The 21,121-nt window shown below is 47.5% G+C and overlaps 4 protein-coding genes across 4 annotated transcripts; 3 read left to right on the top strand and 1 right to left on the bottom strand.

The window, feature by feature from the left end:
- Positions 1–4,843: 4,843 nt before the first annotated feature.
- Positions 4,844–6,152, top strand: LAJ45_03488 (uncharacterized protein; the record flags this gene model as incomplete). The annotated part of the gene is made up of 4 exons (XM_046113074.1): positions 4,844–4,924; positions 5,122–5,741; positions 5,811–6,001; positions 6,142–6,152. 4 exons carry the CDS (start codon positions 4,844–4,846, stop codon positions 6,150–6,152), a joined length of 903 nt encoding a protein of 300 aa, XP_045973951.1.
- A 552-nt stretch (positions 6,153–6,704) lies between these two features.
- LAJ45_03487 (uncharacterized protein) lies at positions 6,705–7,995 on the top strand (the record flags this gene model as incomplete). The annotated part of the gene is made up of 3 exons (XM_046113073.1): positions 6,705–7,122; positions 7,178–7,291; positions 7,346–7,995. The coding sequence occupies 3 exons, from the start codon at positions 6,705–6,707 to the stop codon at positions 7,993–7,995; spliced, it is 1,182 nt and encodes a 393-aa protein (XP_045973950.1).
- A 547-nt stretch (positions 7,996–8,542) lies between these two features.
- On the top strand, positions 8,543–8,911 carry LAJ45_03486 (uncharacterized protein; the record flags this gene model as incomplete). The annotated part of the gene is made up of 1 exon (XM_046113072.1): positions 8,543–8,911. The coding sequence occupies one exon, from the start codon at positions 8,543–8,545 to the stop codon at positions 8,909–8,911; it is 369 nt and encodes a 122-aa protein (XP_045973949.1).
- A 904-nt stretch (positions 8,912–9,815) lies between these two features.
- Positions 9,816–14,621, bottom strand: LAJ45_03485 (uncharacterized protein; the record flags this gene model as incomplete). Its single annotated transcript, XM_046113071.1, has 7 exons — positions 9,816–10,245; positions 10,306–12,644; positions 12,710–12,775; positions 12,847–13,296; positions 13,361–13,812; positions 13,877–13,959; positions 14,017–14,621. 7 exons carry the CDS (start codon positions 14,619–14,621, stop codon positions 9,816–9,818), a joined length of 4,425 nt encoding a protein of 1,474 aa, XP_045973948.1.
- Between the last annotated feature and the right edge of the window lie 6,500 nt (positions 14,622–21,121).

Genomic DNA, 21,121 nt, shown 5'->3' with positions numbered 1-21,121 from the left:
GTATTAGAATATCTGTATATATAGAGCGCTCAAACACCCACACTGTCGCTGGAACTTCAGCGGCGCAATAGTATCTTCTTCGCACTACAAACACATCCTCCCTCAAGGTCACGTGTTCAAACCACATTCAAGTCATTTTCTCCCACACTACAAACTTCAGGTTATGAGCCCGGGTTTTGCCAAATAAAATCCGCACAACACTCGCCACATTCGGTTAACTCAATTACACTTCATACAACATCATGTCTGATGCTGGTGAATCATCCAAGGCCGTGGAGGTTAAGTCCTCAGACAACACGAGTCCCAGTAACATTCGCATCAAGTTTGATGGACTCCCAAAATTAAAGGGACAATCCAACTACCAAACTTGGGCGTCTGCCTGGAGGATTACATTCGATGCAGCAGACTGGTGGGAAGCATTGAGCATCGAAAACCCCTCAGAAGATGACACAGACCTCACCAAGGCCGAAATCAAAAAGGCCCGAAAACAAATGCACAGCCTTCTCATTGGAGCTGTAGCCGAAGACATACAACCAACAGTCGTCTCCGCCGAAAATGCATACCACGCATGGAAGGCGCTCAAAGACCTCTACGATCGCGTATCACCAAACACGACGATCACCCTCCTCAGCCGTGTTCTAGACACGAAGATGCAAGACAACGGTAACTTAACCGAGCATCTCGAGATCTTCAACACGAACTGGAACACTCTCAAAACCAGGTGTCAGAGCGGCGACCACAAACTCGCTCAGGCCCTGCTACCCCTCACCAAATCCAACGAAGCAATGGCAGCATTCCTACTTGCCTCACTGCCGAAGTCGATGAGCAACGTCGTCGATAACATCCAGACTAAACAGGATGTTACATACGAAGATGTACGCCAACGGCTACAAAACCTACAAGAGGAAACCCCTCTCACTGGCAACAACAGGGTACTTCATACCAGGAGTACCCCAACACCAAACGGCAAGGAATGCACCTGGTGCAAGAAACGGAATAACCCGTACCAGGGCCACGAGTACAAGGAGTGTAGAAAGCTCAAAGAACAGAACAAGACAAGGGATTCAAACAGAAGGAGACCAGGCAGAGATAACTCAGCGTCTGTAGTTATCAACGAATCATCCACAACAGTATGCATGGTACGCACCGATACTTCACCCTCTCTGCCCCTTACCTGGATCCTTGATTCTGGAGCTACTTCTCACGTAACACCTTTCAAAGACCAACTCTTCAACATCCGTTCTCACACCAGCACAGTCCGAACAGCCGACGGCACCATCCACGCTGTCACCGGATTGGGAAGCGCTAGTTTCGAATGCTACCTTCCCAATGGAGATAGATCCACCGTTGTCCTCACCGACGTGCTGCTGGTCCCAACCATGGGAAATGTGGGATTGGTCTCAGAAACAATACTCGACGAAAAGGGGTTTAGAACAGAGTCAGGAGGAGGAAACAAATTGGTCACGAAAGAAAAGAAAGGAATAATTTGGGCGAAATTGGATAAGGGACTTTGGAATGTACAAGTAGTTAGCAATACAGTTCGCTTGACCACTTACTCTGAATGGCATCAAGCACTAGGCCACCCTGCGACACTAGAAAACTTGTACGAAGACATCCATAAGCTACCCCCCAAACCAGAAACATTCCATTGCAGTCAATGCGCACTATCAAAAAGTGTGCACAAGAAACCTGCACCAATTAGTACAAGATCCCAGCGAGCATTCGAACTAATCCACTCTGACCTATCTGGAAAATTCGGCACACAATCGCAAGGAAAAGCCCTGTACTATATGTCCTTCATTGACGACTATACCCGCTTCGCCTGGATATATCTGCTAAAACAGAAAAACGATGCGATAAAAGCCATCAAAGACTACGTCACGAAAATCGAGAAACAGTACAATACAACAATACTGAGATTTAGAACGGACGGTGGTGGTGAATACGTCAACAAAGACACAATGGATTACTTCAACCTACAAGGAATAGTCCACGAACAGACTCCCCCATACACTCCTGAATCAAATGGAGTTGCAGAACGATTCAACAGGACGATAACAACAATGGTCAGGTGCATGATCATGGACCATCCTAAATCGTTATGGGGTGAAGCATACTCAACAGCTGTCTACCTCAAAAATAGGCTACCCCACAGTACGCTAAAGGGAAAGACCCCCTTCGAAGCCCTGAAAGGTTCAAAGCCGAGTATCCAACACCTTCAACCATTCGGAAAGAAATGCTATGTCCACATCCCAGAAAACTCTAGGCCAGCAGGAAGCAAACTAGCACCCCGAGCACACGAAGGAATCATCGTCGGATACTCAGACAGTACCAAACATTACCGCACCTGGATAGGATCACAAAATAGGTTAGTTGTAAGTCGAGATGTCACATTCCCCCCTCCTGAATCAGGGGAAGTCTCCGTGGAACTCGACTACACCCCTATCCTGAAACCAGAAGCGGCACCTGCACCGACAGACGACGGATATGAATCAGAAGACAGGCCTGATCAAGAACCCGAATCGTCAGCACTCGAAGAAGACCTTGAAACAGACGCAAGTAGACTGGGGGCCGGGCTTACGAGGCCCACTCCTGGACGTCACCTCGAACAAAGTAATAAACAGGAAGCTAATCAGGAAAATACAGAAACACCTCCCCCGGAACCACCAAGGAAATCGAAACCTTGGAAACCAACAACCGAAAAGGAGAAAGAATCTGAAGTCCCGCATCCTGTCACAACAAGAAGATCGAATCGCATCCGTGAAAGAACGGAGAAACAAGCAGCACTTGATATCGAAGGGAAAAGGAAGGAAATCCGACTGAAAATATCGGAATTAGGAACCACCTATGACAAGGAGGTATCAGAGATACTAGCCGATGAAGATATGGACGAACAAACCAAGCAACTAGCAATGGAAGCAGTCAGTCTAGACCACAAAAAGGACAAAGCAAAGCTCCAAAGCCAGTACGACAACCTGGATTCCACCATACATCGGGTACACCTAGTAACTGAACCTACCACCTTCAATCAAGCAATGAAAAGCGATGATCAACACCTATGGAAGAAGGCAATACAGACAGAGAAAGACGCCCTCGACAAGGCCCACACCTGGGACATTGTCGACAGACCAACCAACCGAGCAGTAGTCAGAGGAAAATGGGTATTTAAGGTAAAACACAACGCGGACGGAACAATCGAAAGATACAAAGCTAGATACGTCGCCAAGGGCTTCACCCAAGTACAGTATCAAGACTATGATGAAACCTTCGCCCCCGTTGCCCGATACGATTCCCTAAGACTCCTACTTGCACTAGCCGCACACAACGGTTGGATACCACAACAAATGGACGTCAAGTCAGCCTTCCTATATGGTATACTTAAGGAGGAAATCTACATGGAACTACCTGAAGGCTACAGGCAGGACCACAAGGTTTGTAAACTTCGAAAATGCATATATGGACTAAAACAATCACCCCGTGAATGGTACGCTTGCCTAGCAGACTCCCTTCAACGGAAAGGATTTGTCCCAGCCAAATTCGACCCATGTGTCTTCATACATAAGAAACACCAACTATACATATCGGTGTATGTTGACGACATCATGATATTCGGACCCGACTCCCCATTCAGAAACGAAATCAGACAACTACTTAAGGCAGATTTCGAATGTACGGATCTCGGTAATGCGAAATTCCTACTGGGAATAGAAATAACGGTAACAAAGAACGGTATCACGTTGTCACAACTAGCATACATCAACAAAATCCTAGACAAATTTGGAATGAATAACTGCAAACCAGTTGGGACACCACTCGAACCAAATCTGAGTCTTCGTAAAGGAGAACCAGAAGATCAAATCGAGAAACCAACTGAGTATCAATCCATAATTGGATCACTCATGTACGCCAGCATAGCAACCAGACCTGATATCACCCATACCGTTACTGCCCTCTCTCAGTACTCCTCATGCCCAACTGAGGACCACCTACGAGCAGCCAAACGAACTCTCCGATACCTCAACGGAACCAAAGACTGGAACCTGTTCTACCCGAAAGGAAACACTAGAACACTCGATGGTTTCTCAGACAGTTCCTACGCTTCAGACTTAGATGACAGAAAATCGTTCTCAGGATACGTGTTCAGACTAGGAAAATCAGCCATAAGCTGGAGAAGCCGGAAGCAGAAATCAGTCGCAGTCTCAACAACAGAAGCCGAATATATGGCTCTGTCCCTAACAGCTCGACAACTGGTATGGATTCGCAACGCCTTATGCGAACTCCAACAACAATACCAATACAACATCCACGCCGACAACACAGGGTCCATCGAACTCTGTCGGAACCCACGTATCCACGACCGGTCCAAACACATCGACGTTCACTATCACTACACACGTGAACAACTCGAAGCCGAAACCTTCAAACTCCTCTATGTCCCAACCGAAGACAATGTTGCAGACATAATGACCAAAGGACTACCGAAACCAGCTCACCAAAAATTGTCAGAATTGATACGATGTGGCAAGTGAGGGGAAGTGTAGAAATAGGGCATTGCGACATCGGTTATGTATGGAATTACTCATGTATAAGGGATGACTCATAGAAGGAACAGGGATTCAGACAAGGCTTAGTGACAGGGATTATGTAATCAGGGGATCACGTGGTATTAGAATATCTGTATATATAGAGCGCTCAAACACCCACACTGTCGCTGGAACTTCAGCGGCGCAATAGTATCTTCTTCGCACTACAAACACATCCTCCCTCAAGGTCACGTGTTCAAACCACATTCAAGTCATTTTCTCCCACACTACAAACTTCAGCTGTAGGGACGGGGGTGGAGATGACGGATGAGGCGATTGAGGCGTTGGAAAGGAGGTGTCAGGAGTGGGATTTGGTGGATGAGCTTGAGAAGAAGAAGAAGGTAGATATTCCGTTAAGTCATTGCCTGTTTCTGTTGGCGAGGATAGCCTGGGAGAACTTGTGCATGATGTTGTGTGTTTTCAATCTCTTTTGCTCTCAAAGCTCTAAATCCATGTAATCCAGTGTAGAGTAGCTGCAATTCGCTCCACATATATTACTAAAGCCTTTGAGACCACACACTGACAAGGAAAACAACAGCTGTCGACCGCAGGCCCCTCCTCCTCTGGTGCTGGCACCTATAAACCTGGCGCCAGAACCCCCCACTTTAAAATTGCCCATTCCGGAACCACCTACTCTGGCGCCAATACCTACAAGTCCCGCGCAGACTGCGCCATCTGTCTCGAGTCCTTCTCTACCGAACACACTATTACCGCTCCCTGTAAGCACACTTACTGCTTCACCGACCTCAAAGACCTCTTCATCCGCGCTTGCAAAGACGAACAACTCTTCCCCCCGCGGTGCTGCAAGCAAGAGCTATCCGTCGAGCTCGCCCTCCCCCTCTTGAACGACGACGAGGCAATCGAATTCCTTGAAAAAAGCGAGGAATTCACCTGTAAGGACCGCACGTACTGCTTCCAGCCATCATGCTCCCGCTTCATCCCGGCCGAGAACATTTCGCGCGATGTAGCGACCTGTAACGATTGCTATTCACGGACATGCAAGCTGTGCAAGAAGGAGGAGCACGACAGCGAAGACTGCCCCGACGATCCGAGTATGAAGCTTACGCTTGAGACTGCGGCGGCAAACGGATGGCAGAGGTGCCAGCAATGCCATTCGCTTGTGGAGAGATCGCATGGGTGCCAGCATATGACGTGCAGGTGAGTACTCCGAACGATATAGCAGACACCCACTTGGTGATATTAGCTAAGACAGATGCTGTATCACAGATGTAAAGCCGAATGGTGCTACCGCTGCGGCGTCACATGGAAAACGTGTGAGTGTGGTGACTGGGACGAGGACCATATTCACCGGCGAGCGGAGGATCTGGCCATCCGCGAGATGGGCGCCGGTGCCGGAGTGCGGGCGTTGGCGGTGCGCGCGGGGGCGATTGTGGCGGACCTCAGGGTTAACCATGAGTGTGAGCATACGGAAGGGTGGACGTACACGCGCACGGCGGCGAGGTGCGAGATGTGCTCGGATTTTCTGCCTAACTATATTTTTGAGTGTGATGGATGCAGGCTGAGGGCTTGCAATAGATGTCATATTAACAGGATATAGGCGTTGTGTAGATGTATAGGTTCTGAATACAAAGTGGCATATATATATATTGGCGCTGATAGAGTGTCTGGGGGTTTGCGTGGCAGCTCAGAGGTTGTGCTACTAAATGATAACACTTCTGATCAAACAGCATAGGTTCTAATGAAGAATTTGCGTATGGAGGTCGACATCTCTCTGTAATGGCCGTCCGAATTAATGCAATTACTTTATAATTGTGCTCGATAATCATTGGCTACAATCCAGGCTTGGCATTTAGCATCACAGACTATCACTCGCACAAACCTCCAGCAGACATACCCTACAGCGGACAAAGAGAATGGGACAGAACAGTGCAACCAGAGTCCGCCGTATCCCACTAACTACTATCAGTATAATATAGGGTCCTTTTCTCGGCACAACCCTGAGTCTGTAGTTACGGTTACCCAGCCCAGCCTCACGAAGCCCCCTCTACCAAGAACCCACCTCCCCCGTAAATAAAATAAAATACCCATAACCACGTACCGTCTCTCTTCGCCTCCACAACACAATTCTCAAGTCTCTTGGAACCCACCACATTGCCCGCAATGTCTACGGCCGCTCCAAAGAAGAATATGATGTGTTATGTTCTCATCAACACTCCTCCCGCTGGTAATTGGAGGGGGGAGTACAGTTTTCCAGTAAAGGAGGAGGAAAAAGAAGATGATGCTCCCATGTGGATGTCGGCGTTGCTTTTGCCTGAAGCAAAAAAGGTCAAAAAGGAACCAGCGTCGCCATCTAAAGCCGACAGGAAAACCATGTCCGCACCAAAAGCCGACAAGAAGGTGGCGCCAACACATAAGGCCAACAAGAAGGAGATGCCAACACCTCAAGTGAACAAAGAACAAATGTCAGCGCCTAAAGTCAACAAGAGGGCACTGCCAGAGCCTGAGGTCGACATCTCAGCACCTGAAGTGGACAAGGAAGAGTCCTACCACCCCTCGTTCGACGAGGTCGAAATAGATAGTAAGTCAAATAGTTCATTCCTACAGTATAAAGTGACTTCTAACACAGCAACTAGGCGCCGGAAACATGAAGCTCGTGCGCGTTCGCAAGAAGCGCAAGCTCAAGGCCCCAGGCCCCACCCCCGAGGAGCTCGCTGCCCGCGATGCTAGTATTAAAACTCTTCTTTTATGTCCGTCACTCCCCCTCCCTCTCTCCCCCAACCCCACACTAACACACACTTCAGCCAAACGCCTCAACTTCACGGCTCACACGAGCTGCGCTGAAATCCACAGTTGGCTTGAGCACATGAACAACAAATACCTCGAATGGCACATCCACACCCGCCTCGTCACGTACACGGACCGCCGACGCAAACTCAACGAGATTTCCCGCATCATCCGAGGCCCCCTCCCAGAGGCCTTCAAAAAGGCCGAAAAGAAGGACTGGAACCTCCCCTCGTGCCTTAGCAGCGGGCTCTACAGCGTCCGCACCACTGGTACCATCTTGATGTTCTGCGCGCCCATCTGGAACCCAGTCCAGCTGCAGGGGCGCATGGTCGCCTTCCACAACTACGTGATTATCTACAAGAACCGCACTCTCATCCTCGCCGACCCGGGCTACAAGTTGGAGGCGAAGAACATCGTTGACGGCGTTCCCGGGAAGTGGCGCGAGTGCGAGCTCACGTATGGGCTGGGCCTTGCGGCGAAGTTCATGGCGATGGTGAGGAAGAAGTTTAAGGTGGAGAAGTGCTGGTATGGGAAGGGGTCAAAGTTGCCCTATGATGATACCAATGGGAATGTCTTGTCTCAGGACTTCATTCTGCAGTATTTGAATGAGAAAGCGAGGGAGCAGATTGATTGGGAGAAGGAGGGGTTTGTCGAGCTTATACCTTAAGTGGGTGTAGGCTGGCCACGTGGGTACAGTGGTGATTAAACTAGGGTGATAAAAATAAGTCACATAGTCAAGTAGAAAAGGTCAATTGGGAAAGATTGAAAAAGGTTGGGAAAGGTCAGATAAGTCCAAGAAAATATACTGGATCTGTTTTAACTCTTAAAATCTTCTTACTTGCAGTCCTTTAAAGCTCCGAACTATCAACTATATAAACCTCGTGACATATTGTAAACACTGTGCTGTATGATTGGGCGTAGAGTTACGTGATTTAGTCCAGGAACCGAAATGGTCCCTTCAAATAATATATATAAGCAAGGGAATATTCCAGGGAATAGTAGGAATAAAAAGAAGAAAACAAACAACAGAAACAACCCAATAAAGACAAAGACCGCCAGCCCACATCCTCCATCACCTACCTATGCCAAACAGGAATACTTCTCACTAGCTAGAAACAAATAAATAGAACAAAACCCCAAAACCACACCTCCCCAAAACAAAACAAAACCAAAGAACTTCCCAAACTTATTACCATCCAACCAGTTTTCCAACCATGAACGATCAATTAACCCTTTCTTACCAGCAGGGTTTTCAAGCCGGCTACCTAGCTGCCTTCCACGCCTCTCTTCAGATATTGCCCGAGCCCATGCGGGCCGCCTTGCAAGCCGCTGCGGCACCTCCTGCCCAACGTGTCCAAATACAGGTCGCTGAGAGCGCCGATGTTTCCGCAGATTTGGAGGTTGATATCTTTAACTTGCCTGAAGAGGGGGAAGAGGGGGAGGGGAAGGAAGAGGGCGAGGAAGAGAAGGAGGAGGAGGATGAAGAAGAGGAAGAGGACGAAGAAGACGACGAGGAGACTGAATCAGACACGCCTCCCCCCGCATCCAAGCGCCGTTGTCCCCCGAGACCCGGCTACTACTAACGCTGTCTCCCCGTTAGTCCCGCCCCTGTTATCGATGCCACCTCTCTTATCCTCGCGGTCGTCTCAAACCTAGGCCTGCATACTATCGAAGACGGGCCTCACGCCAATCCTTAAATCAAGCCTTTTACTATAAATCTCATTAAGATGTTTTTCTTTTTTAAAAATAAAAAAATAAAAATTCTGGACCCACGCGGGCCCAGTCAGTCACATTCTTACTTCGGCGCATACAGTGTCAAAATTTCTGGTCTATATATCATTGGCCCATGCATACCACATTCCTAATTGGTAGATATATGTATACGTAACTGCCATGAGGGAAGAATACATCAGGAAGGGGTACGCTACTTCGAAACAACCTTTTCGCTGTGTTTTTCGCTGTGTTTTATTATGCGTAACGAGCGCAGGGTGTGGATTTGTCCATGACCCTATTTATTGGTCGACGAAGCAGCCGTAAGTCCAGCCCACACTCAGCGACTAAGAGCTTGTGTTGATACATGTATGTAACATGGTAGCTTCATATTAATGAATTAAACAAAAAAAAAAAAAAAAAAAAAAAAAGGGTAGCTTCATGATGTATCACTCGACAACACTAGCTGCATTAATTGGCGCGAGAATTCAGAATCGGTCAAGTATTGGGAGCTCATAATTATACATATAAATTAACGACATAAAAGAATAAACAAATAAAAGCCCATCCCAAAGAAGGTCTAATAAGAAGTTGGAGAATAGAGAATAAAAAATAAGAAGAAATAAAAAATGAACCAAAAAAGAGGGCGGTTTTCCCAAAACACCCAAGAAGTAACCCAGACAACCAGCCGACCAACCGACAATCACCTAACCCATCTACATCTATCTATTAACCACCTTTTCTAACCCCCTCCCACCATCACCACACGAACACCATCTACTTGGCCGCCACCACCGCCTTCTTCTTGCTATTCTTCGGCACTCTCGCCAGCCAGTAAATAACGATGGCCATTGAGAGATTGAACACAGAGTAACACAACATCAACCCAAAGTTTCTCCAGCGGTCGCCGTAATCGATCGACAGCGCCGACAAGAACGTGTTGGTATCCGCGATTGAGCAATATCTACAGTCCGCAGTCGCTGTCGGGTTAACGATAGTTCCGCCAGCAACTGACATGAACGGCTCCAAATAGTCCGCACATGTCTGATTTGAGGGAGGGTTGAAGATTGTGAACTCGATATTGGAGCAGTGGACTTCGGCGTTGGCTATAGCCGTTGAGAGCATAGCACTAATGAGATATGTGAAAGGCGAAACGCGGTACATGAAGATCCAGAAGCCGGGAAGACTGTCTACAGTAGCGAGGACACTGTTATAGGGTTAGCAGCCGAATTCTCAGAAAATCCGTAAGAGAGGAAGGGAGGCTCACCCGCAAAACATAAACACCAACATGAACAACAAGTTTGCCAAATTGCTTCCCGCCTCTGCGGTCTCGATCCCGGCAATCATCATGTGTGCGAACGTGGACGTAAACATGTAGAACGACCACAGCAACAAGAACATCAAACCACCACGCTCAGCGGTAGAGCCGGTAGCTTCAGCGTTTCTGAACATCCCAATGGGGTAATACCAGAGGAAGAAACTGATGACACACATCATCGTCTGCCATGGGAGCTCAACAATGATTGATGAAAGGATGAATGCTTTCCACGAATAAGCCTTTGACGGACGCTCTCGAGCCTCGTAGAGACTGCGCTGGATCACAAAGTGAGGCATGATCTGTTCAACGATGGTACCGAAGATTGTCATGAACAAAAAGACGGAGAACATCTGGTTCTGGAGGCCTTGTAGGGAATTCTCGGAGTTAAGGAAGGAGAGACCAATCAGGAGGGATGTCGCTGTGCAAAGGAAGATCTTCGAATAGATATAGGACGGTGTGCGCCAAGTTTGCTGGAATACACGCATGAGGCACATCTTCAACTGGTACGAGAACGGCATCGCAAACTCCTCATGGCTATGTCCATCAGTTGAGCCTCCGCGGCCTCCAAGATCTGCCTGCATATCATCCAGTTCCTTCCTAACCGCAACCCGCTCAGGACTATCCAACCAAACCTGTGGCCAGTCCCTGGCAGAAACAGCTCCCGGTGCAGCACCAATGACCTCAAGCATCCACTCAGCCGGGTTTGCGTCAGGAGGGCAAGGGTGCGCTCCGTTCTTCTCAAAGTATCCAGTCAAGACGTGTGAGTTCTCACCAATCTCTCCAAAGTACACTGTCTTACCACCCTTGGCAAGGAACAATAGGCGGTCAAAATTCTGGACTAAAAGGGCCGACGGTTGATGGATAGTGCACAAAATTGCCTGCCCGCTGTTTGCCAGTTTCCTCATCAAGTCGCAGATGGACCAGGCTGTCTGACTGTCAAGACCGGAAGTAGGTTCGTCGAGGAAGAGTAGGAGTGCAGGTTTTGCGGCAAGCTCAACACCAATTGTCAAGCGTTTCCGCTGCTCCACGTTCAGTCCTTCTCCAGGTACACCGACGATTGCTTCTGCGTATTCCTCCATTTCCAGAAGCTTGATGACCTCTTCAACATAGTCCAGTTTCTCCTTCTCAGGCGTAGTTTTTGGTTGGCGCAATAAAGCACTGAAGATCAAAGCTTCTCGTACAGTGGTGGTCTGAAGATGTAAATCCTGCTGTTGAACGTACCCGGTTTTCCGCTGGAAAGACTCATCCCGCTGCTGGCCATTGACGAGCATATCACCGGTAACAACACCCATGGTAACTCGACTAGCAAGAACATCCAAGAGCGTAGTCTTTCCAGCTCCCGAGACACCCATCAGCGCAGTCAAAGTTCCAGGCTTAACCCATCCATCCACATGATCCAAGAGACGTCTGTGTTCCTTCTTGATCTGAATATCATAGCACACATCCCTCCACATGAAGATATCTGTCTGTTTTTGAATCGCCGCCAACTTCTCGCTGGTCGCATTTTGTGCCACCACCGGCCGTCCCGTAGCAATGGCTTCTCCGTCAACACCTTGTTTCCTCATTTTCTGGAGATGCTTCTTGCGGAACAGCAGAACTTCACCCTTGGACCTCGCCGCAGCAATGTACTCTGTGCCAGCAAGATATGTAAACAGGAAGAAGATCATGAACGCGAGGATAATGCCGAGGTTGCGCCAGAGATGTCCGTGCTCATACTCATAGGTGGTGGAAATATAGTTACCACCGTTGACTGTGGACCTTCCCGTGACGGCGCCCTTGACACTACATGATTGTTGATCAGGGGTGACGTTCTCATATCCAGGCCCCGATGGGATATAGATAGAGCACCCAAACTCACGTCCGTGGAATTCGTTAACCATCAAACTCTCAAAAGCGTATGCGATTGGATTAAGGTAATTAAACCAGCGCAGGAAGACCGCCATGTCGCGGACGGGAATGGCAAAACCAGTATAGACCACCAACAGGAGAATCAGTACAGCGGCGGGCGCCATGGCTTGCGAGATGGTACGCGAGAAGGCAGCAATGGTGCGGAACATCATGGACATGCAGAGTGTGACTGTGAACGAGAAAAGCAGGAAGATGAAGAAGTGGTCGGCCTCACGACGAAGGTTGGCCATGAAATATACCGTTGTATTGAAGGTGAGCGTCACGATAATTTTCGCCGGGAGATCACATATCATGGATGCAACGGCTTCGGCGAACGGATGATAAAGAGCATATTGCGTGTGTTTTTCGACGATGGGACGTTGAGCGTAGAGAGTGAGAATCTATGATCAAAGTTAGAATTTCCACAATCCACAACCACCATGCAGATGTCCACGGGGGTACATACTTCCAAGATACTAGCAAAAGCATTCATCAGAACTGCGAAAAAAAGCAAGGCCCCCTCAAGAAGAAACTAGAGGTGTTATCTTTAAGATCATAAAAAACACTACCAACGATTAATCCAATAATCATGTTTCCGAATACCGTATTGCAAAAGTTTGTCAGATCACCCCCCAACCGCTGGAAGCCACGTTTTATACACAGCTTTATTTGCATGGGTACTGAGATAGTGTAGGGAGACTCAATCCGCATTCTTTTCGCCTGTTGGGCCGCTCTTGACTGCTTGAACTTCTCCAACTGCTCGCCGGCGACCGGGTACTGTTGCTTGTAAGAGTCAATATCCTGCAGAAGCCTCTTGCACTCTGCGCTCTTCTTCCAGACATCTGCAAACTCATCGGGAGTACGGGGAACCCTGTTTTCGAAGCCTGGCTTGACCTCACGTTCGCTCGGGCTGGTCAGGGATGTAAGGAAATCCGCGGTTGTTTGTCGTTGCGGGCAGTGGAAACCCATATTCATGAAGAAGGCCTTTGCGCTCTCGGTGGGGCCAAAATAGATCTGCCTGCCCTCGTATAGCACGATAACTTTATCGAACAGCTAAATAGAAAAAAAAGAATTAGCTTCAAAAATATTCAAAGCAATCCTGCTGGACACTATTTACCTCATAGGAGCTCTGGGAAGCCTGGTACATGGACACAAGCATCGTTGACCCCGCCAGCTCACTCTGCAGTCTCAAGGTCTTGACAAACTCGAGCGCAGTAGCACTGTCCAGACCTCTTGTGCTGTTATCCCAGCATTGCAGCGGACTCCCGCCAAGAGAGGCTTCCGCAATACTAACTCTCTTTCTCTCGCCACCACTCACACCTCTGACAAAGTCATCTCCGACCTTAGTGTTGAAGGTGTGGGAGAGACCAAAAACGGCCATGACAACGTCCCGCATGTGGTCGCTGTGCTGTTCACGAGTTATACCGGGGAAACGATTACGAGGGGCGCGGGCTTGTGCAGCAAAAGAGAGTGTCTGGCCGACTGTCAAATGGGGGAAATGGACATCTGTTTCGGCGTTGTAAATTGCTTCACCGCGGAAGTTGTTGTGCATCATTTCATGTGGGATTCCTATCATTGGCCCATATTAATATCTGTATCCTACACCTTTGTTGAGGACCATTCATTCACTAACCTTGATATTCGATCTCCGATTCTGAACCAACATAGAGACCATGAGTGCGCCCAGCAATGGTCTTCAAGAAAGTTGAACAACCACTATAAACCAACCTCAATTAGCACACGTCTCCAAGCTGCAGCATACCAACAACTTACCTTCCAGGCCTTCCCAACACAACCAGCATCTCTCCATTCTTCACCACCCCATCAAAATCCCTCAAGATCTGAATCTTTGTCTCGCCCTTATGTCTATCCCCAGAAAATATCTTTTCCATCCCGCTCACTGCATCTCTCCACCCATTGGACACATCCTTCTGATAATCCAGCGCACTTCCAAACCCATGAACAGACAGGTTTTTAAATGTAACACCTGCCGTTCTATTTGGATATCTCTCTGGGTCTCTGTCTTGCAGGTGCATCATTGTCTTCACCCACGCCCTTGGGTTAAACTTGCCCGAACCTGGCTGCAGGACCGGGTTGTCCGAGTTGAACGGGTTCTCGACCTCGCCATCTTTCGGCACCGTGTATGTAGAGAGTCTGGAGAAGCGTCGGGCGAGCTCAGTGATTTCCTCTCTGGCTGAGGGGTCTATTGTAGAGTGCCGGCGCGGGTGTGCGTGAATGTCTTCGTAGCCATGGCCGGAGGGGGATGGTGTGACGGTTCCACTGTTGTAAGAAATTCCATCGCCTTCGTCTTTTTCGACACGTAGGGCATCCATTGTGGACCCTGAGGGAGGACGGGGCTTCTCCGACTCGCTGGCCATTGTGAAAGGTGGTAGCTTGGAAACCACCGAGCAGTATTGAATACTTGGTGATATGAGGAGAACAAAAAAATCGAATTCAAAGAATGCGATGTTTATTCAGCACACAATTGATCTGAAGAGAGAATCAGTTTGAGAAAAGCCGGCCGTATTATTATGGTCTGATAACGACCTTTTTCCTTAGCTGATGCTCAACTGCAGAATACGTATAAAAATCCAAAACCGGGGGACATTGGACCTTTTGTAGCTACATATCGCGCTATCAAGAAGCACGTGTGCATATGTCTTCCTAGGCCTCCCGCAAAATTCTTACCGGGTGGTAGGTCTTCCGGCGGGCTTCTCAGGCTCAAACCTCATTACTTGGCTTCGTATCTGTGTCTTCCTCATTTGGCCGAGAACTTTTCATCCATTCCTGAGTTGCTGCTACTGCTATAGTACGCCCCCAATTAACTGGCGAGGGGCAATTTGAGCAGGGATTATAAGTATCATGCTGTAGCGCTATGTATGTAAATAGGCCATCGTTATTAGACTATCGGCCAGTAGGACGGGACCCTTCACGCAGCTATGCAAGATCAAATGTCTCTATCCCATACCAGTAAAGTAGAATGTGTAGATACTGGAGGTACATGTATATAGAGTTTTTTTTCTTTCTTTTCCTCCTCCCCTACGTAAAGTACGTGTATACAGAGCTTTTTCTTCCCTTTCTTTTCTTCTTTCTCTACGTAAAGTACATGTAATAAGGCATGCATACGTATACCGTATTCGCGTTCGTTGTAGTGCAAATTAAGAGGACACAAACCATATCAGGAGCTAGAAGACGTTATCATTGTCACACTAGCCTTCGTCACTGTAGGTACTCTACTACCAACCTGACGGGCTGCTTACCACCCCCCCACCTCCACACCAGGAACGTCGAGGAAAAGAACTTTAATTGATTAAGCTGCCCAGCCTGTACACGGATTCTGTGCGTCCCGAGAACAGTAAATATTGCCTGATGCTCGGCTAAATTTCTCTCCGGTCGGAAGCAGCGTAGTTGTATTGTATAGTACATCCTTTCACTGTTACTCGCAGCCCAATTACGCCAGATGTGATTGGGGGTTATAAGCAGGAGAGACGCGGATGCCTGTCTGTGCTCAAGTTGTCCCTCAGTTTCTATCTCCTATTTCTTCGCGAGTCCCTGTGATCTAAACTCTTAGACGGGGTGGGTGGATCGAACAGGCAGGACCGTAGGTAGGGCTGAGGTGAGTTGAAACGTTAGTAAATTATCTAGCATCATACTTAATCTTCCCTACTTCCAGGTTAACCCCACCGTCGGCCAGCTGCCGCGCCCTGCTTCGAGCTTGCTTGATAGACGGCTAGTTAGAGATAAAGTTAACAGATCCGCAAAAGCTAAAACGACTGCTCCAGACGGCAAACAAGCGTTTCCCCCAGTTGGGATTTTAAAAATCTCGCTTGGGTATATATGTTGCCAATGGACAAATCATTTGTTTCGCACATTTCCTCTCCTCTCTGCGCATGCAGGTAGGTCTAATGTAATCATCATGGGCGTGAGCGACTTTAACCTTCCACCAACAACAGCCAGACCAGAAGTTTCTCTTCTCTCTATGATGCTCGCTCACATGCGAGGGTACGAAAATGCAAAAAACCAAACCTGCCATCTATTGCCCAGTACCGCCACGGAGGTTTAGGTAGGTAGAGCGTCGGATTCTGAGGTACTTGGCTTTCCGCCATCGTCTGTTTTAGGTTGCTCGGGAACACGAAGTTCCGTGTGAGAACTCTCGGAACAGCGACTTTCCGGTACCAGTTGAACCAAGAGTTTTCTCACTGACCACCTTGTTTGGTCTGGCCACCACAAGAAAAGACAGGAATTAGTTACTGGGCCGTACTTGGCTAAGCGTCTTGGGACAGCTTGCGCTTAACCCGCCACAGATCAACCAAGATTCCTTGGTGGACGGATCCCCACCTATCAACACCCCCATGTAGTTCGCTCACTTAATGCCAAAGCCTTGTACAAACCCTGTCGAGACAACAATCGTAGGTACCCAACATCAGTTATTGCAGTAACCAGCGCAAAGAGTTGTTCTCACAATACGCAAATGGAGAAACCAGGAAACCAAATTTGAAAGTCAGATATTTTCTCTAGTCTCCTTTCTGGGTAAATAAACATAATTTTTGATATCAATGTCTGCCGAATCTTGTTGGTAAGAGTTCGACATTATGCACAACTTCCTGTACTTATCCGATGACACAAGATCCGTACATCAACCCGCGCCGGGAAGGAAAGGCTGCAATCCGATCCAAAGTAGAATATCAGGTTCACATAACTATATGATAATAGTGGTCACATATGACCTCGCACGCGTGATCCAGGCAAGGTGTAAAGTACACATATTTAGTGCATGTTTTCTTGGTTGAAGGACCATCTCCAGACTCCGTCCTGAGCTAGAGGTACTCCCGGGACGTAACCAGGCAACAGCAAAACAGTGTCAAATTACCAGTCGAAAAGACGGGCCGTAACTGAGCTGCGCCCCAGCTTGATATGCATATCAATATCAACAAGTCCCTTAACCATCGAGTTTCTTAATTAGATAGTGAGAGGGTTTCGTATTCACTACGCTTTTAACCTTGATTGTCTAGAACGTACTCTCCACTACGTAAGGTTCTGCCAGCTGATTCCGGGACCCAGTGTTCCCGGCCCGCCAAGTAATGATTTCGAGATGTCAGGCTAGGTACGAGATGCGTACATATCAAGGAGTCTCCAACCTATGCAGGAGTTCTCCCGGTCCTCCGGGCTCCGAGTCCGCTTTCTGGTCATAGATTAAGGGTTTGGGAAGATAACTACATGTAGGTATCACAAATCTGTCTCAGTTAGATATGCGCATGGCAGTTCAAAAAGCCAGATAACTGGGTGAGGGGAGGTCCAGGTAGTCCATTCATAAGTCGTTACGGGAGCGGAATATCAGTTCCACTGTGCTAAGTACTCTAAGGTGCATCAAAAGAAGAAGGGCAGGGGAAAGTAACTTCTCCTGCAAGGGACCATTTACCACTGTGGACAACATACTAAATATCGGTACGTGTGTCCTAAGTAGATATACGCGGTAGAACTAAAAAGCGTAGGCACTACATTGCTGTAACACCTGGGAAGCGTTGAAACTTAATTCCGTACATAAATGTACGCCGTTTACGAAATCTCGAGACACTCATAGATGTGTAGACATACATTTCCCTACCTGCCTTCGCTCATCCCCACGGGTAGCTCACTGCTCTCCGACACTTCTCACATGAAACATACCTGATCCTAAGAGACTCACATATATGGCGATATACCAAGCCATTTACGCCCTGTTCAAGTCATACATAGAAACCTAAGAGACCGTTTCCCACACTCGCCTTAGGTAAGCTACGTACCTGGATATAATCAGGTCTTAAGCCATAAGGATCGACCTTTCAAGAACGAAAATCCCCCAGTGTTTTCAAGTCTATACTACAGAGCAATAGTTCATACCCGAAACAAACACCCCAGTAAAGACCCACCCCGCGACACGCGTCCCACAAGCTAAGGGCCACCCAGTCCACGATAATCCTATCTGGCGCTCACCAACTATCACTCGATCACGTGTTAATCACAGAACATCACTCGTTGACACCAACATCTGTGCCTTTCAGCCCCCGACTTGGCCAGCCAACCATCCATCTCACATCATCACAACAGCATTCCTGTGCTGCATTTTGCCAGCAAGCCACAAAGATAAGCCTATGACTCTCGCACCACTGTTAACCGGGGAATAGCCCTTGGCTGAACCGGTAGAGTAGAAGTTGAGGGGTTGGACTGCTTCGCGATTGTTCCTTAATATGCGAGATCCTTGGCATCGAGACAGTTATCGGGGGCCGGTGGCCGGGGCCCCGTGGAGCCAGGATCTGACTATATGGTCGTTGATCTATGATATTAGTTAACGTACAAGGTAACCCGAAATGCGATGGTCGAGATGCACGCCCAGAGAGCTGGGTGGGGGGGGGGGGGGGCGGTGCTTAGGGACTAGAAATACGGCTTGGGTCATTGGCCATAAGAATACGGAGTTGTGAGTAATATCTGCTGGTGAGATTTTTCCCTTTCAATGAGTCTCCACGAACTGTCCTATAACTACGAAATATCTTGAGCAGTGCAAATTACTTTTAGTAAGGGATACAAAGTGCCCGGATGGGATATATATTGCTAGTGCATTAAATATTATAGGTGCCGGATATAGTTCTAGGATAAAAAGAAAAACAATCTCTATTTACAGATATGTTCGAGAGGTCCGGAGTCTCTAGGGAGTCTTGCTCGTGAGCGGGATAGAAGGTACATGTTGAGGCCCCCAGGCCAGATGAGCAATTGAGGTTGTGATATGCAATACGGTGCTCTGACGAATAAAACTAGCAGGGAAATGATGCATCCCTTCACAACACTGAAAACCTGTTCGGCAGGACAAGCAATATAACCGATCCATATATGAACCCGAGCAGAGGGTAATGGCCTTATAAATGAAATCTGCAGATTAGTAATACGGCTCTGTGCCGTAATAGTACGCAATTTCGAAATCCAAGACCTCTAAAGCATGCGCCTGGTTACTACCATCTGGAAGTCTATCGATTGACTGATTTATAATGGAAAGAGATTGAAGAGATGATAATACACATCAGGATGGTATTTGTCGGATTAGTAAGAACTGTATTACCATCGGAATGGGTAAAAAAAAAACTAGCTAAACCCCCCCACAAAAATCCTCTTTTGAGTCTTCTTTTTTGTAAAGTGCAAATCAACACTTACTTTGTGGTTGGTGAAAAGACTCGAACGGACCCCAAGATCTAAGGTATACGAAATTCGATTTCTTAGCTGTGAACATCGTGGCCCCTGTTGGGTTGTAAAGCCCGGACCCACATTTAGAGCTAAACAGGCTCCAACAACCCAAACCCCAAAACTACACATCCAATCGCTAGGCAAAAAAAAAAGGAGCAAAGAGTTCGGTATCCAGGATTCCCACATGGTCACCCACTGCAGTACTAACTGGACGATATGTTGTTTGGGTATGGCAGAGCTGACGGGATGCCCCATTTTCAACATTCTATGACCGAACACATAGTTCATGGGGTCTTTTTCATTTTTTAGTTTGAGTTGTGTATTGTGAGAAGGATTGAGACTTAGGGCCCGTTTGGGAGCCGGGACTGTAGAAAACGCCGTTTTGCTTAGGCCTCCGTTAGTGGGGAGGAAACGGAGAAATTTTAAAACAGAGTTTTAAACGTATTGTGTACTGTTTGGGAGACTGTGGTGTTGGCGGTACAGCGAGGCAAAATTGGGTGATGATAAGAGATGTTACAGTTGTGATAAGAAAAAGTAGGTCTGAGCTACTTTTTTTTAAAAAACTCCGTTTTCATGGGATTAACGTTGTTTTCTAGACCCGCGAAATGGGTCGCCAAACACAACCAATTTTCTCAGAACGGAGTTTTCACCAGAACGGAGTTTCAAGCCCCAATGACTCCGTTTCGGACCGCTCCCAAACGGGCCCTTAGGTTGGGCAGAGAAAACAGCGGCTTGCTGTCATCACGATCTGAATGTCTCCGGAAAACGAGACTTTCCAGAGTCTTCTTTTTTTTTTCGCTCCACCTTCTGTTGTCATAGCCTTCGGGCTGCGTACAGTTAATGAGTTAAGTACCAATGCAATTGACAATCCAACTCCATTGCACGCAATTAATGAATTAGATCCCCCCCAAAAAAAAAAAAAAAAAAAAAAAAAAAAAATCCAACTTCTGTCTCTTCTGAAACACATAGAATCACTCGCATGTTTTGAAAGGCCCCCCCTCGATAACAAGTACAGTAGTATTTAGATCTTCCGCTTACTCTCTCTCAGATGAGGACAGTACAAAGCTTCAAGACTTCAATATAATATCCCCCAATTAAACCCCCCTACTTGTCGTTCTATATCTTATGCTTGCCATATAAAAACCTAACCTTGAAAATTACCGCGGTAACTATACATCTTGAATGGCGCCCATCTTTTCCACCGGATGTTTTTTTTTTTGTCCCTACCGCAATTATTGGTAATTACAACACCTGCTGGACCACATAGAATCCAAAACGGGCATCAAGGATCATTTCTCCAATTTTTCTTCCCAGACCCGATCGGAGCGAGTGATACCACATGAGGCAGAACGCAATTGATAAATAGATGTACACAACAAAGCTAGTAATAAAAAAAAAAAAAAAAAACATTCTAACTACAGGAGAGGAAACTATCTTGATTCTAGCCAATCGTCAGGTATCATCATGACCACACTACACTACATACAACACCGCACAAGTACCTACATACATGTAAATACCTACCTTACCTTACCTTCCTTACCGGTATACCTTCCCCCGCGCAATGGATACACATAGTTTAATACACAAAAGCCAACACGCAAAAAACAAACAAAAGCAACATTTTAAACATCTTAAACAACAACGCCCCCACAGCAACCCCCAT

This window comes from Morchella importuna, assembly GCF_003444635.1.
Source record: "Morchella importuna strain M04M26 chromosome Unknown Morimp01GS007, whole genome shotgun sequence".
In the NCBI taxonomy this organism is placed as follows: Eukaryota; Fungi; Ascomycota; class Pezizomycetes; order Pezizales; family Morchellaceae; genus Morchella; species Morchella importuna.
The sequence above is the reverse complement of the archived record's forward strand: the minus strand, read 5'-3'. Positions and strand labels throughout refer to the sequence as shown.